Below are 13,756 nucleotides of genomic sequence, written 5' to 3'. Positions count from 1 at the left end.
GTCAAAATTTAACAAGCCTTATCGAGTTTGGTAGTGAGTCAAGTACTCTCTTTGAGATTCAGCCCAAGTGATTTAAAAAGACCAAGAGTTAAGTTGGAGAAATTAAAAGGTAGGCCCACCAGATTGGGTTTAACCTTTTAAATAGATTTTAGTCCATTTATTAAGTTGGCCTAATTTTGGCTAATTTATTTAATTGACCAGTTTGATTAGTGCCAAATAATAAAATGGATCAGAAGTGATAGAGATCCCAGTTAAAAGTATCCCATTCATCCCAATAGTGGATGTGTCACTCGCTGGTTCAATCACAAGGTTTTGTGGGCCTCTACATTTACATCAATCAAGAGACAAGATTCACTATTGGGATAATTGAGATGCTTTTTACTGGGATTTAGGGTTTAGCCGTAACATTTTTGTAAATGATTTTGTAAATGGATCTATGACCCAATAGGTCAGTATAGGCCAGATAAATAATTAAGTATTTGAGAAATTATTTTCGACAATCTAATAAATTATTTTAGACAATTTAATAACCCGCTATACGTCGGTATATATTTTTAGGAGATCGAAGAGACGCTTAGCTTTGTTTGCAATTGCACTGCTATTGAAGTAGTAGTTCTTCATTTATTGGTCTCTAGTGCCCGATACTTCTTGTAGGATATTCTGTGTTATATTATTGAGCGTTAAATACTCACATCGTTGGATTGTTACTTGATTCCTATTCATTGAATCACTCTACTCGAGATCTTGATTAAATTCTTTTCGGTATGTAGTTAGGCATGAACAGTTTTGGATATAAGGTTGGTGGACAATTTTTAAATAAAAAATTAATTTGAAAGTAATGATGTGATTATGACTCTTCGTAGAGCTTGCATGATATTGTTAGAAAATTTTATATTTCCAAACGAGTTTTGCATTGGTTTTGAGCGCGTGAAAAATTATTTAAAATACATGTATCATAATATATGGTTGATTGTGTGTTTGGATGGATTGAATTATTATTGGGAGTTGTATAGGTTGATGTGATAACGTTCTTGTTGTCTGACTTTTTGCGATGATTGTGTTCACGAAACACCATCATGAGATGTGATTACTATCTAAAATTTATCCCCTTATCTGTTATCCATTTGATAGTACAGGGTAACCCTTTCTCAATATCAGAGAGAGAATTCATCATTCAAAGCTAACTACTAACATGACTACAACAGTCATTGAGACCCATGATGAATTGCATCAACCTTTCTTTTTCTCTTTTGATTAACAGAGGCTTCTGAATATTGTAGATGCAATTTTCACAATCATATTTTAGAATCTCCTCATATTGTTGTAGTTCATCCAATAGGTTTTGAGTTTTGAAAAATACTCAGTAGCCGATATAGTGCCTTGCTTGATATTCGACAATTCCTTAAAAATTTCATATGCTCTCGTGTCATTCATAACTGAAAATCAATTCTTGAGATCCAACCAAAGCTCTGACAATCTTTCAAGTAGAAATGCTGCCTATAATTTGAGTAGAAATACATTTAGTAATCCTTGTCTTGATAAGACTATTATCTTGCTTCCATATTTGGTGATTAGGATCTTGAATATGTGGTAATAGTAGGGTGCCATCAATGAAACCAAGTTTGTTCCTTGCTTCCAATGCATTTAAGATGTTTGAACTCCATATATGATAATTTGAAGCAATGAGTTCAAGATTGATTAGTTTGTGATAGCAAAGTCGCTAGGCAAGAAAGAATAGGGGTTAAGAAAAGGATTTATTGGTGCTAGAACAATATGGGTATGCTTTTGGTGAAGAGAAGAGTTGTTGCTACTAGAGTAGCATGCTTAAGGTTCTAAACAAGATTCTGGGCAGGAAAAGATGAGTAAACAGGTGGTGTAGACTGAATAGGATGGAGAATATAAGGTTTGGTTAGTAAAGGAGGTTGAGTAGAAGAGGTAACATTCAATATTGCAGTTGCAACAGTGTGGGAAGAACCGCATTTGCCAGTGATGGCTGAGGTGCATACCCATGATATTTGTAGCCTCAAATATAGCTTCTGAAATTAATGTTTGTAAATCAAATGATTCAACTGATATATTGAGATCAATGCCTTGTAAACCTTGCTCTGATGCCATAAAATAATTTATAATTATTATGTTTGTTTGTAGTGGAGAACCAAGATGATCAAAGATCAAGATATTAGAGACAGAACATGGAGAAGAGTAAGAAGAAGAAGATGAACAGTGAAGCAAAGAAATTCAATTTACTTCGAAAGATTAAACTAGCAACTAACGTTGCTTTTGTACAAAGAGATTTGAAATACAATGGCAATGTAAATGATATGACCATTTAATAAGAAATAAAATAAAGTAAATTATTTACAGCTGTATCAAACAATATCTCTTCAAAGGGTTGGGGGGAGCTGGAATTGGAATTGTGAAATTATGTGGAATTTTTTAAATCATGACCATTCATCAGATCTAATGGCTGAGCTTTAACCAATTTTTATTAAATTATTTATTTTATCAAATATCATACCTACGGCGCCATTTTCTCCCAAAATTCTTCCACTCCCTCCTAATTGATTATGAAGCATCGGGGCAATCGTGGATGACGAGCGACGACCCACGAACGGCGACCACGAACGACGACGACCCACGAACGACGACGACCCAAGTGAATCCTTACATGGAAGACCACTCTCAGGTCATTTTCAAATTGCCTTTTGAACTTTGTGAAACTTAGTTGCAATACTCCCCTGTTTTGTATGCTCTGAAGCAAAATAGTATATAATGGTTCATTTATGTGTAGTTTATTGTAATATAGTGTGCAAGATCCCCCTTTGCTTTCGTTCCCCTTTCCATATTTCATATTATTATTGAAAATCCAATTTTTTAGTGGTTTGTGGTTTTCTTAATGATATTACAGGTTGTGAACATGATGGTCGATAGTGAGAAAGATTGGACACCTTACATGGACATGGAATTTGATACACTTGATGAGGCTTGGGAGCATTGGTGCCATTATGGAAAACAAGTTGGATTCTCGACAAGAAAGAGTTTTTTAAATAGAAGCAAGTTAGATGAAAAGGTTACAACAAGGGGATTCGTATGTTCTAAACATGGTGTCCGTTTAGAAGACAAACGCAGGGTTCATAGCAGCCATAGAGATGAGACAAGAACGAATTGTCATGCAAGGCTACTTGTTCGATTGAAACGAGAAAGTGGTAAGTATGTAGTATATGATTTTGTCGCTGAACATAATCATCAACTTCACCTTCCACAAACCACATATATGATGAGATCGCAGAGAAAAATTTCTGAAGTTCAAGCCCGTGCCATTGATTTAGTACGTAGTGCTGGAATCAAGCCTAAGGACGCACATGAGTTGATGAGTAGAGAGGCTGGTGGCAGGGATAGCCTTGGATACATTGCAAGTGATCATAAAACTTATCTCAGAACAAGAAGAGAGAAAGCAATGAAGTATGGGGAAGCTGGCTGCATTTTAAGGTACTTTCAAGATGAACAAATTAAAAATCCTTCATTTCATTATGTGGTTCAATTAGATACTGAAGAGCAAATTACTAATATTTTTTGGGCTGATGCAAGAATGATTATTGATTATGGTTATTTCGGGGATGTAGTCACTTTTGATACTACATATGGTACTAACAAAAATCTAAGACCTCTAGGTGTATTTACTGGATTTAATCACCATAGAGGTGTAGTCATTTTTGGTGCTGCTCTGCTTTATAATGAGACAATAGATTCTTTCAAGTGGTTGTTTAGAAGCTTCTTAGATGCACAGAATGGGAAATGGCCTCAAACAATATTTACGGATCAAGATGCTGCAATGGCTAGAGCATTAAGACGAGATGCCTAATACTTTTCATGGGCTATGTAATTGGCATATAATGCAAAATGCTATAAAGCATTTAGGTAATCGTATGAAGGATGATGATTCTTCTCTGCTTAAGGACTTTAAGAAGTGTATGTTTGAATATGAAAGTGAGACTGAATTTGAAGAAGCTTGGAAAATATTGCGTGAGACTTATAGTGTTCAAGATTCAAGTTGGCTAGATGGTATATACCAATTGAAAGAGAAGTGGGCTAAATGTCATTTGAAGAAAGCATTTACTCTTGGAATGCGGAGTACTCAACTAAGTGAAAGTTTGAATGCGGATGTGAAAGATTATCTGAAGTCAGATATGAATATTGTTGATTTTTTTGAACAATTTGAGAGGGTGGTAAGACAGAAGAGAGAAAAAGAGCTGTTGGCAGAATTTAACTCAAGGGAAAAAATACCTACATTATCTTTGAAGAGGTCTCCCATATTGCAACAAGCTGCCCGGGTGTATACACCCATGATATTTCAGTTTTTTCAAAACGAGATTGATTGTTTATCAGCTGCAAAAATAAAAAAGCGCAATGACAATAATCCAATGCAAGAATACTTGATTGAGCTTCTTGATGAGGTTGGAGAGTACGTTGTGTTATACACTCCCTCAAGTGAAACAGTCACATGTAGTTGTCGGCTGTTTGAAACTTTTGGCATTTTGTGTTGTCATACATTGAAAGTACTTGATAATCTTGATATCAAGTCAATTCCTGAATCGTACATTTTGAAGAGATGGACTAGGGAGGCAAAGCTTGGATACACTGTGCACAATGAGGAGATTGTGGAAGGTAATCACAGCATGGAACTTATACAGAGATACAAGAGAATTTGTCCAAGAATGGTAAGACTAGCTTCTCGGGCTAGTGAAGACAAAGAAGCGTTTGCATTGGTAGAAAGGTTGATGGAAGACTTGGAAAAACAAGTTGACAATATTTTAGTGAAGATAAAATTAGCTCCTCATCATTCTGATAAACCAGCTGAGAATAATAATTTATCTCAAGAAGGTGGTTTAATGGAAAAGGTTAAAGGACTTAAAAGGCGTATAGTTCGTAAAGGTGGTAAACGACCAAGAGGTTTTATGGAGTTGAACGCAAGGCGAAAAGCTACGAAGAAAAAGTCTTTTACACGTCAAGCTGCTCAGGTGATCTAATTAAATTTTATAGTTGACAATATTTTTTGAAGCTCTCTTGTCTGTGTGTAGTAAACTAATATTGGTTTTTGTTGTGCTAGGATCCTCGTAGCTCAACTCAAGTGGCTAGTTCTAGTTGTACTCCTCGGGATGTTGGAGGATTGGTACAACTTATTTGATTTGTTCATTTTTATTTCCTGAATTTGTATCCTATTACTGATAAGGTGAACTTGGTTTTTAATTGTAGGAAAATTTGAACCCCAATATGCCATCTCTTTATGCTTCTAATCCCCAACAAAATGCACAAGGAGTGATATTTGATCAGCATGTTCAAAGAGTGGTATGAAAACAAGTTGACTAGTTATTCTGCTTGATGGCTTATGTAAAAAGTTATACTAATATAACATTGCTTTCTGATATCAAGATGAAACATCATCATGTCATACAGTTTCTATCGTATTTTGTCACAGGATACTCCTAGCTCAAATGGTGTAGCATTTTATGGTTATAATCCCCAAAGAAATGTGCAAGGATTGGTATTATTAATTTGTATATTTTTTGTTCTTTCATTATTATATCATAATCTAACATCCAGCTATTTTTCTTTCATTATTGACAATATTAGGGGCAATTACATATAATGGAGCAACCTCATCCAGGTTATACTATCAATCAACAAAGCATGCAAAGGATGAATTTTGGAACTTTTCAGTATAGATAAAAAGAAGGAACTAATTTAGGAGGCTTGGGCACTTGGGTGTTGAAGATGCAAGGATTTTGAAAATGCAATCATGGATGCAGTACTGATTGACTATTGAAATAGATTTTCTTTTGTTCTCAAGACTTGTTACTCTAAAGATTAAGTGTTTGCTTATTCCATTGAACCATTTAAACATATGAAATGGATGTGCCTGAACATAGACTTCTCAGTTTTGTGTGTGCCTGAAATGGATGTTCCTGAACATATGAAATAGATTGCCTTTTGTGATGGAAGACTTGTTCCTGCAATGATGAAGAGTTTGCTTATTCCATTGTATGTGTCAAAAGTTAGACTCTTCAAGAGATTATACTTGTCAGTTATGTGCAAAAACTTAACATGTACAAAACTTGAAGCCTCTGTCATTGTACCTAAACTATACACAGAAAATAGTACACATTTAGCCAAATTGCAGTTGTGCCTATATGCAGAGTATCCTGCCATTGTGCCTCAAACCATACACATGAAATTATCTTTCACAGTTCACAGTAGGACTAGGAACCAAGTCCGTCCTCCAAAAACCACGTTGATCCCTAACCAATTCTGACCTCAGCTAAACAATTATCAAAAATTTCCCCAAATCAGAAAAACCCTAGAAAAATTGAAAACGCCAAATAACTCCTTCAATCTCGAACCACAAGCTCCCATCCTTCCACACTCGCTTTCCTTCTCTCTCCCAGCTTCGAGACTCGACAAATCTGTAGATTTTTGAAGGAGCAAAACGGTTGTGTTCTTGAGAGTGGGTCGCGCTATGCTACTCATGACAGTGATCGTCGTAGCCTTCGCCGGTGAGAATGGTCTCCGATTGTGTTGCGTCCGTCACCGTGACCTTTGTTGTAGGTTTCGGCGGTGAGAATGGTCACCGATTGTCATGTGTCCCTATACTTGTTGATAAGAGGAGTTCTCTCGTTGAAATGGAGAACAAATTTGGAATTTGGGAAAAAATGATAGTTTATCTGAGTTTTGAGAGAAAAGGCTTGTGATTTTAATTTGATAAAAATTGGTTAAAGCTCAGCCATTAGATTTGATGAATGGTCATGATTTAAAAATTCCACATAATTTCACAATTCCAATTCCAGCCCCCCCCATCCCCTCTTCAAAACGGTGAAGATTAGGAAGTAACTAAAATGGTGCGTTTCTTAGAACCATCTAGTTACACTTCCAACTCAAATCTGGTTAAGTAGAAGCTGGTTAAACATTCACACCAAAAGACAGCAACCCTAGCTGCGTCAAAGGAAAAGCTTCACGGATGACAATGACGAAGACCTTGATGAACTCCATGAACTACTCAAGGAAGAAGGAGATCTTATCGAAAAAGAAATAATATGGAAATAAGTAAAGAAGGTAGTAAAGAAAACAAAACAAAACAAGGTTACCAAGAGCTTCACGGATTACTCCTCTGAATAAAAGTAACAAGAAGTAATGACATGTCAAGGACATGGTGTCATATCTCATCATTATAAGCAATATTCTGGCAACAAGTATCTAGAATTACTCGTACCAGCCAAGCTCACTAGAATTAACATTTTTTGCCAAATGAGTGAAGTTGATTATCAAAATTGGGTATTTCGTGAAATAGAAGTTTCATAAACTGATGATAATCTTAAATCCTACTTGTTAACTTTGATAGTCGACATCGATATGAGTTTTCAAGGCCAAAAGTGCATATTGATCTGTGGTGATGTTCTTAACTTCAATAGCTTATCCAGCCAAGAGACAAAACATCATTGCAACTGTAAGTTTGCAACTACATTATATAAGGAGCAATTCTAATGGAATTTGGCTATCCGTCAATTAAGGGTTTGACGAATTCAAGTTTAGTTTCAAGCTGTACCCAATTAATTAAAGAGTCATCACCAATACAAATCATGAACTAGCTAGAACCATACAATTAGAGGATCACAAGTTTTCGGATGAATGATACATGGATAGATAGAATCTGGAACCCTAATTTTCTATGGCACAGTCTATTTTCTTTAGTCTTGATGATGGATTTTCAATCATATAATTTTTAACAGTTTATATATTTTCCACAACTTTGGGTATCTATGATTGTGAAATTATGTGATCAATTGAACAAGAGGGCCTGGAGAAATACTAATGAGATTGACAATAGAGAAATTGACAAAACCAAGCAACACCACAGATTAACAAAGTCTATAAAAAAAATAGAGAAAAGATTGGCAAAAAATGGAGAAAAGTCTATAAAAAAAATAGAGTCCAATTCTCACATGTTGACATAATCATGACAAATATACAAAATCTGATAGCTCATCCTCATGGCAAATATACAAAATCTGATAGCTCATCCTCATGGCAAATAACACTCATTTATCTAACGAAGAAAACTCTCCGTCACTTTTCAAAAACCAAAACCTAAAAAAACACCTCATTTTTCAGAAATAGTTTTGTAAAACCCGCCTATTTCAATATTGTATCTTTCTCTTTCTCTTCCTCTCCCACTTCTCTTATCTTCATCTACTCTAGTGTCGCAACGGACGCGCTATAGGAGTGGGACCTGATTGCAAAGTTCTTCATCTTCTTTGTCGATTACTCGATAGAGCTCGTCTTCTAGATCAATTTCGACTCTTTCTAGGTCAAAGTCCTCCGATTACAAAATGAGTCTGATGGGCTCAACAATTGAAAAACTTGTCCAACTTGTATTTTAGTGGGTGGTGGTGTGGCTATTGATTTTGATTGGTTGTTTGATGGGATATTGTATGCACAACTAGGGTCATTATGGTATCAATAAAATAACGAATATCATACAGTTATCGAGCTTCTTGTTTCCGCAAATGACACTGTAGTGGTATGTCATTACCATTTCTTCGTATGGTAAACTTATCGTTGATTTCGGTACTGGTAACGGTATGCAAATTTCAACACAAAAAATTTTATCGATTACCGACACAAAGAATTAACTATGTGCCAAATTCCAAATGCACATCCATCTCTATCTAGTTGCTTTTCTCTATAGGAGAGAGGTTGAAGAATTGATAAATTTATCAATTACCGGTTCATTGTTGTCGATCAATCGGCATGCCGACTCTACTGGTAAGATAACGGTAATGTTTCATTTTTTGAGTTACCGAAGTGATAGATATGATAATAGTTTTCCGTGTTCAATAACAATAACTGTTACCATAACAGCCCTATGCACAACCAGACTGTTGCCACAAATATTCTGAATAATGTTCTTATCATTTCCAAGCCAAAGTCAGAGAATCTAGTGCTACAACTAGATCCAAGGTTTGTTTAAGTGTTTAAATAAACTATTATATTTCTGATATCTACACTGATTATAAATTATGGATAAATTAATCTTGAAAGTTGAAACAAAATACGAACATGCTCAAATCTTCTTTCAATTTACTCAAATGACGAGCTCAATTTGCTCAAAACAGAAGGCCAATAAATGGCTATTGCAGATACGAGGCTTAATTCTGCCAATCAATGTAAGAAAACAACACTAGAAATGGTAAATCTATAAGTTTTTATCATTAATGAATCAATATGACAAATGCTAACGACAGTCTGATTGTGTTGAGAGCCATATCCTACCTCCCTCAAAAAAATTTTAAGAAACAAAAGAGAAAGACAATGACATTCCTCTATGACCCCGAATCCGGGAATGCAAGAGACAGATTGTCACTTGAAACATTTCTACCTTGGGCTAATCCTGCAGTCATAAGCTGATACGGATGGAAACGGGTATCCAGATGGCAAAATCGACAGAGTAGTGATGCTACAAGACCCGATATTGCTTCCATGAATGTTGTCACTCTATTTTGCACCGCTGAAAACAGAATAATTGAAAATTTGCACCTTAAGCTTTTTCTTGGATGGTTCGTCATTTACTTCTCTTTTTGGCTTCACTGTAAAGGATTACCCCAAGGACTGTAAGCGAGTAGCCAAGCATTCCAGTGACAGAGACGGGATTTCTGAAAATTAAAATCGAAACCACAACAGCAACTGCTCCTTTGGCATTTCCGAGCACCTGTACAACCAGATCTTTCCGTTAACTTTTTGCTGAACCCACAGCACCATCTTCTCAAAAGTTATGCAGGTATTAAATACACAGAGAAAAAGGATAAGGACAAAAGAAGATAAATCAATACAAAATTCGATCCCCAGAATGAGAGGGCGCAAAACCATGAGTGAAATAAGCTCAAGTAACTTAAAAGATGCCTAGATGACGACAATATCTAAAATAGTGCATGGGTGTACATTTGTAATTTGTCAATTGTGCAGATCAAAATTCTATAACTTTTACTTCTAAAGGATACCTTAGTCATGTTTCTCGTGTGGTAAAACCTATCAAACTCTACCATAGGCGAAACCTATCAAACCAATAGCTTTCCGATTTCCATACATCTAAACTTCTGGAGTCTCCAAAGGAGCTCATGAAAATTTTGGACTTCCATATTAGTTTCAGAAACCAATTCAAGTATATCAACAAAACCCTCCAAAAATTGTGAATAAATTCACATTCAAAAGTTTCAAGTATCTAGACTTTCACTCCTCAGCCTATCACCAATTTTTGTGCAGTACTATCTCAGTATTTCATTTTACTGTCCAACACAAACTTTCAACAATTACAAGCATGCAAAATTAAACAAGTCACGCAAACAGTTAGCTGCTTAAAAACTCTCCTGCAACAGATTTTACACATGTGGAAGCCAAGCCTATCCCAAAGCCAACAATGTTGATTTGCAAAGACAGTCACCAGAATGCATATTACTGAAAATTAGCATAAAAAGCAAAGCAATTCTTATCATAACAAAATTAAGAATCAGCAATGCATACTTCATATAGGATTAAAATGACTCATGCTAGACTTTCCTACTTTGTTCTGTGCACAACGACACCACACTATCCTAGTTCTCTTCTGTTTTCAAGGATAAACACTAAAGAACTCATAATAGTATGCATGCTAACCATAAAATGCAAAGGAACCAGAGGAATTGCATACCTGGAGAGTAAGAGCACTGGTGTGTTTAGTGACCAAAAAGTTGGTCAAATTTACAAAATATGCTAGCGCCGAGTTGAAAAGTAGATACCAGATGATCTTGATGTCATCTCTAGCTAGTGCTAGGGCAATCCCAACCACATTTTCCTCCATAATAAGTGTTGCAGGAAGAAGAAACACGACTGCTATTGGAGCCATGTATAGAAGAAGGTTCATTGAATTCAGCTTCTCCCTATGCAAGGGTTAGAAGCGCTTCAGAATCCATTCCCAGTTTTATAAAAGTATAAAACTCGAGAAATAACTTTAACCAGAAAACTTCAATAATATATATTAAAGAACAAGAAGAAGAAGAAGAACAAGAAGAGAAAACCCCTTACCCTTCAGAAGACAACAAAATCCCTTGTAAAACTGATTTGAGTGCCCTTGCAGCTGTAGCCGCAACACACATGATAAACCCAAATAGATGGAAACTAGGTTCACCCTATAGCCATGGAAGATGGCACAAAATAAGAAAAAAACAGAAATTTGTAAGCCAGTGGTTTTGACAATTGGAGACAACAGATGAACACAATCCAAAAGTTAAAGACTGGAAAAAGTGAAATTTGAAGATCATCAATCAAAATCCAATAATGAACATGTCTTAGCTATACATAGTCTAAACACTTATGGACCTCCGAAATTCCATAATATAAGCTTTCTTTCAGCTGCATAAACTTTTAAATTAATTCTAGTTCATGCATTCACCTGTTCCATTTCCATATCCATAAATGGTTTTCAGAGCAGTTCTTGAGGACTCGACCTCATAGAACTTAGCTTACACAGCCAATCAAGCAATTCAATCCCACAAATTTCGCTGACTAATTAGCCACCCCAGCTCCCAGATACTAATAAGAACATAATTGAAACTTTTAGCTTTCATTCTTATTCCATCATTCAAATTAGCTCCCACTATCAAATATCTCCCAATTCAGGAAAACAAACTACCCAATTATGTAAGGGAAAAATTTACTCATCCCATTTGATCGTAAAAATCCCTTTCAATCAAAGACAAACCATTTGAAAATTTAAAATTAGGCAAGAAGTCACTCAATTTCAACACAGATAATCAATCAAAGCACAGCCATTACCCAATTCGAAGTCATTCCCAATAAAATTAACCAATAGGCACCCAAATGGTAACCTCATACATACCCCGCTTGCAATGACGACCCCTGTAACAACCGGAACCAGCGTGACGTATGTCATCCACGCCTCCCTCTTCAAAGTCATCAAATACGCAAACACCGCAGTGAAAAACGGGGTGGTGGCCCCGATCGCCTGGTTAAACGAGACGGGCAGGAATCTCAACGAGATGTTTCCAAACACGACCGACACACAAAACACAAGACTGAGAGCGGAGATCTTGAAGAACTGTTGCCTGGAGCGAATCGTCTGCATAGGAACCATCTTCATCCATGCTATAGCGATGTAGCTCAACAGAGAGCAAGCGGTCATGTGGCACATGGTGAGGAAGATCGGGTACTTGAACCCATAATTGCTAAGCAAGTATTTATTCAATAACAGAACCCCAATATTGGAAGAGTACCATGCCGACACCAGCCCGATCGAGAAAAACCTCGACGACGTCCCCTTCATTGCGACGATCCGGCTATACGTTCCAATTCAAACGGCTCAGATTGTTATATAATCAACGATACAACACCGTATCGACTGTTTAACGGCAGGTACACTATAAAAGCGTCGATCTGAGCCTGAGCAATGGCGGATAATGGGGCCCGCCTTCCACGGATCTGCATATAGCCTTCTAAAACAGAGACAGAGAGAGATAAAAGGTTCTTCAGACACACAGATTCAAAGAGACAGAGAGAAGAGGCTTAATTGCAGAGAGAGAGTTTGAATGGCTATTCTCTTCTTCGTCTCTGCAAAATAAGCGAAGGAAAGGGAGGTAAAACGCGTGCGGGGATCTGTTCCGGTTTGGTGGTTATATTTGATTATATCAATAACTATAATTATTACGTTAATTAATGGAAATTAATTAACTTAATTTGATTGTAATATGTTCTTTCCTCGAAAGGCCAAATGTTAAGGTCCTCGTGGACTTGTAGTACGTATTTGTTTGAGTTGAATAGTGTTTGTAGAAAAAACAAAAAGCAATTTCAAATTGAATTAGGTGTTTGATAAATACTATTGGACTCGGTCATCAACTCTACAACTTAGACTTTAGTTGGGTGGAGAAAACTCATAATTCGACACGCTTTGAAGGCTATCCACAACGTCAAAATTAGCTAGGTCACGTATCAGGTGGTAGGATCGACATTGACGAGTATCTATTTGGGTGATATACACAAGTCAATATGCTATGTCACTAGAGGGTGCTCGGAGTTGTCTCAAGTAACAAATAAGAGTCTAAGGTTCATAATCCTTTACTTGACACGCTCAAAGTCCCCTTTAATATAGATATATAGAGTTCTAACTTTGAGAGTAATGAATCTCTTTGTTTGATTCTATGACAGATTTATCGGATGATGAATCATATTTTGATTCATTTCCTAATTGGAGTTGGTCTCCTTTAGAACTTTGAATTCACTTGGGTAAACCTAGGGCTATCGAGGTGGTCTGTTCAGTTTTATACCGGAGGGGTATCATGGTCTTGTAGGTGCTCTCTTCTCGACTCATATCAATCATCGTTCCTTGTGTGGGCGCCTCAGCTCGCTTCCTTCTCGGATGGGCACCTCAGTTTTGACTTTATCTATGGCCGCGGCGGCTCCTCGGTTGATGCAATCCTTAACATCTTGTGTCACGTGTCATGATTCTAGTGGAGGGTATTTTGGTATTATCAGCTATAAAATAATAATAATAATTTAGTTAGGCTGTCATATTTCGGGGCAAACGCAGCCTAATCTTTTTCTTTGTTTATTTGTATCAACACCATAAATATTTAATATTTTTCATCATAAAAAATCAATAAATAAATAAGCCATGCAAGGCGCATCCTTAGATGGGTCCCAAACGAATTATTGTGGT

At 36.4% G+C, this 13,756-nt stretch overlaps 3 protein-coding genes across 3 annotated transcripts; 2 read left to right on the top strand and 1 right to left on the bottom strand.

Annotated features, from left to right (window-relative positions):
- The first annotated feature begins 2,551 nt into the window (after positions 1-2,551).
- LOC119996179 (protein FAR1-RELATED SEQUENCE 5-like) lies at positions 2,552-3,862 on the top strand. The gene is made up of 2 exons (XM_038842727.1): positions 2,552-2,686; positions 2,909-3,862. Exons 1-2 carry the CDS (start codon positions 2,591-2,593, stop codon positions 3,860-3,862), a joined length of 1,050 nt encoding a protein of 349 aa, XP_038698655.1. The 5' UTR covers positions 2,552-2,590.
- A 12-nt stretch (positions 3,863-3,874) lies between these two features.
- Positions 3,875-5,277, top strand: LOC120003893 (protein FAR-RED IMPAIRED RESPONSE 1-like). The gene is made up of 2 exons (XM_038853042.1): positions 3,875-5,018; positions 5,108-5,277. The coding sequence occupies exons 1-2, from the start codon at positions 3,894-3,896 to the stop codon at positions 5,183-5,185; spliced, it is 1,203 nt and encodes a 400-aa protein (XP_038708970.1). The 5' UTR covers positions 3,875-3,893; the 3' UTR covers positions 5,186-5,277.
- A 3,835-nt stretch (positions 5,278-9,112) lies between these two features.
- Positions 9,113-12,708, bottom strand: LOC119997754 (probable sugar phosphate/phosphate translocator At3g11320). Its single transcript, XM_038844943.1, has 4 exons — positions 11,924-12,708; positions 11,110-11,213; positions 10,736-10,964; positions 9,113-9,760 (listed from the first exon to the last, which is right to left on the bottom strand). The coding sequence occupies exons 1-4, from the start codon at positions 12,365-12,367 to the stop codon at positions 9,614-9,616; spliced, it is 924 nt and encodes a 307-aa protein (XP_038700871.1). The 5' UTR covers positions 12,368-12,708; the 3' UTR covers positions 9,113-9,613.
- Between the last annotated feature and the right edge of the window lie 1,048 nt (positions 12,709-13,756).

Source organism: Tripterygium wilfordii, chromosome 1, assembly GCF_013401445.1.
Source record: "Tripterygium wilfordii isolate XIE 37 chromosome 1, ASM1340144v1, whole genome shotgun sequence".
NCBI lineage: Eukaryota > Viridiplantae > Streptophyta > Magnoliopsida > Celastrales > Celastraceae > Tripterygium > Tripterygium wilfordii.
The sequence above is the reverse complement of the archived record's forward strand: the minus strand, read 5'-3'. Positions and strand labels throughout refer to the sequence as shown.

Coding starts and splice junctions, on each gene's coding strand:
- LOC119996179 (XM_038842727.1), top strand. CDS start 2,591: ATGACGAGCGACGACCCACGAACGGCGACCACGAACGACGACGACCCA. Junction 2,687..2,908: donor ACATGGAAGACCACTCTCAG/GTCATTTTCAAA, acceptor ATGATATTACAG/GTTGTGAACATGATGGTCGA.
- LOC120003893 (XM_038853042.1), top strand. CDS start 3,894: ATGCAAAATGCTATAAAGCATTTAGGTAATCGTATGAAGGATGATGAT. Junction 5,019..5,107: donor TTACACGTCAAGCTGCTCAG/GTGATCTAATTA, acceptor TTGTTGTGCTAG/GATCCTCGTAGCTCAACTCA.
- LOC119997754 (XM_038844943.1), bottom strand. CDS start 12,367: ATGAAGGGGACGTCGTCGAGGTTTTTCTCGATCGGGCTGGTGTCGGCA. Junction 11,214..11,923: donor GGGTCGTCATTGCAAGCGGG/GTATGTATGAGG, acceptor CCATGGCTATAG/GGTGAACCTAGTTTCCATCT. Junction 10,965..11,109: donor ATTTTGTTGTCTTCTGAAGG/GTAAGGGGTTTT, acceptor ACCCTTGCATAG/GGAGAAGCTGAATTCAATGA.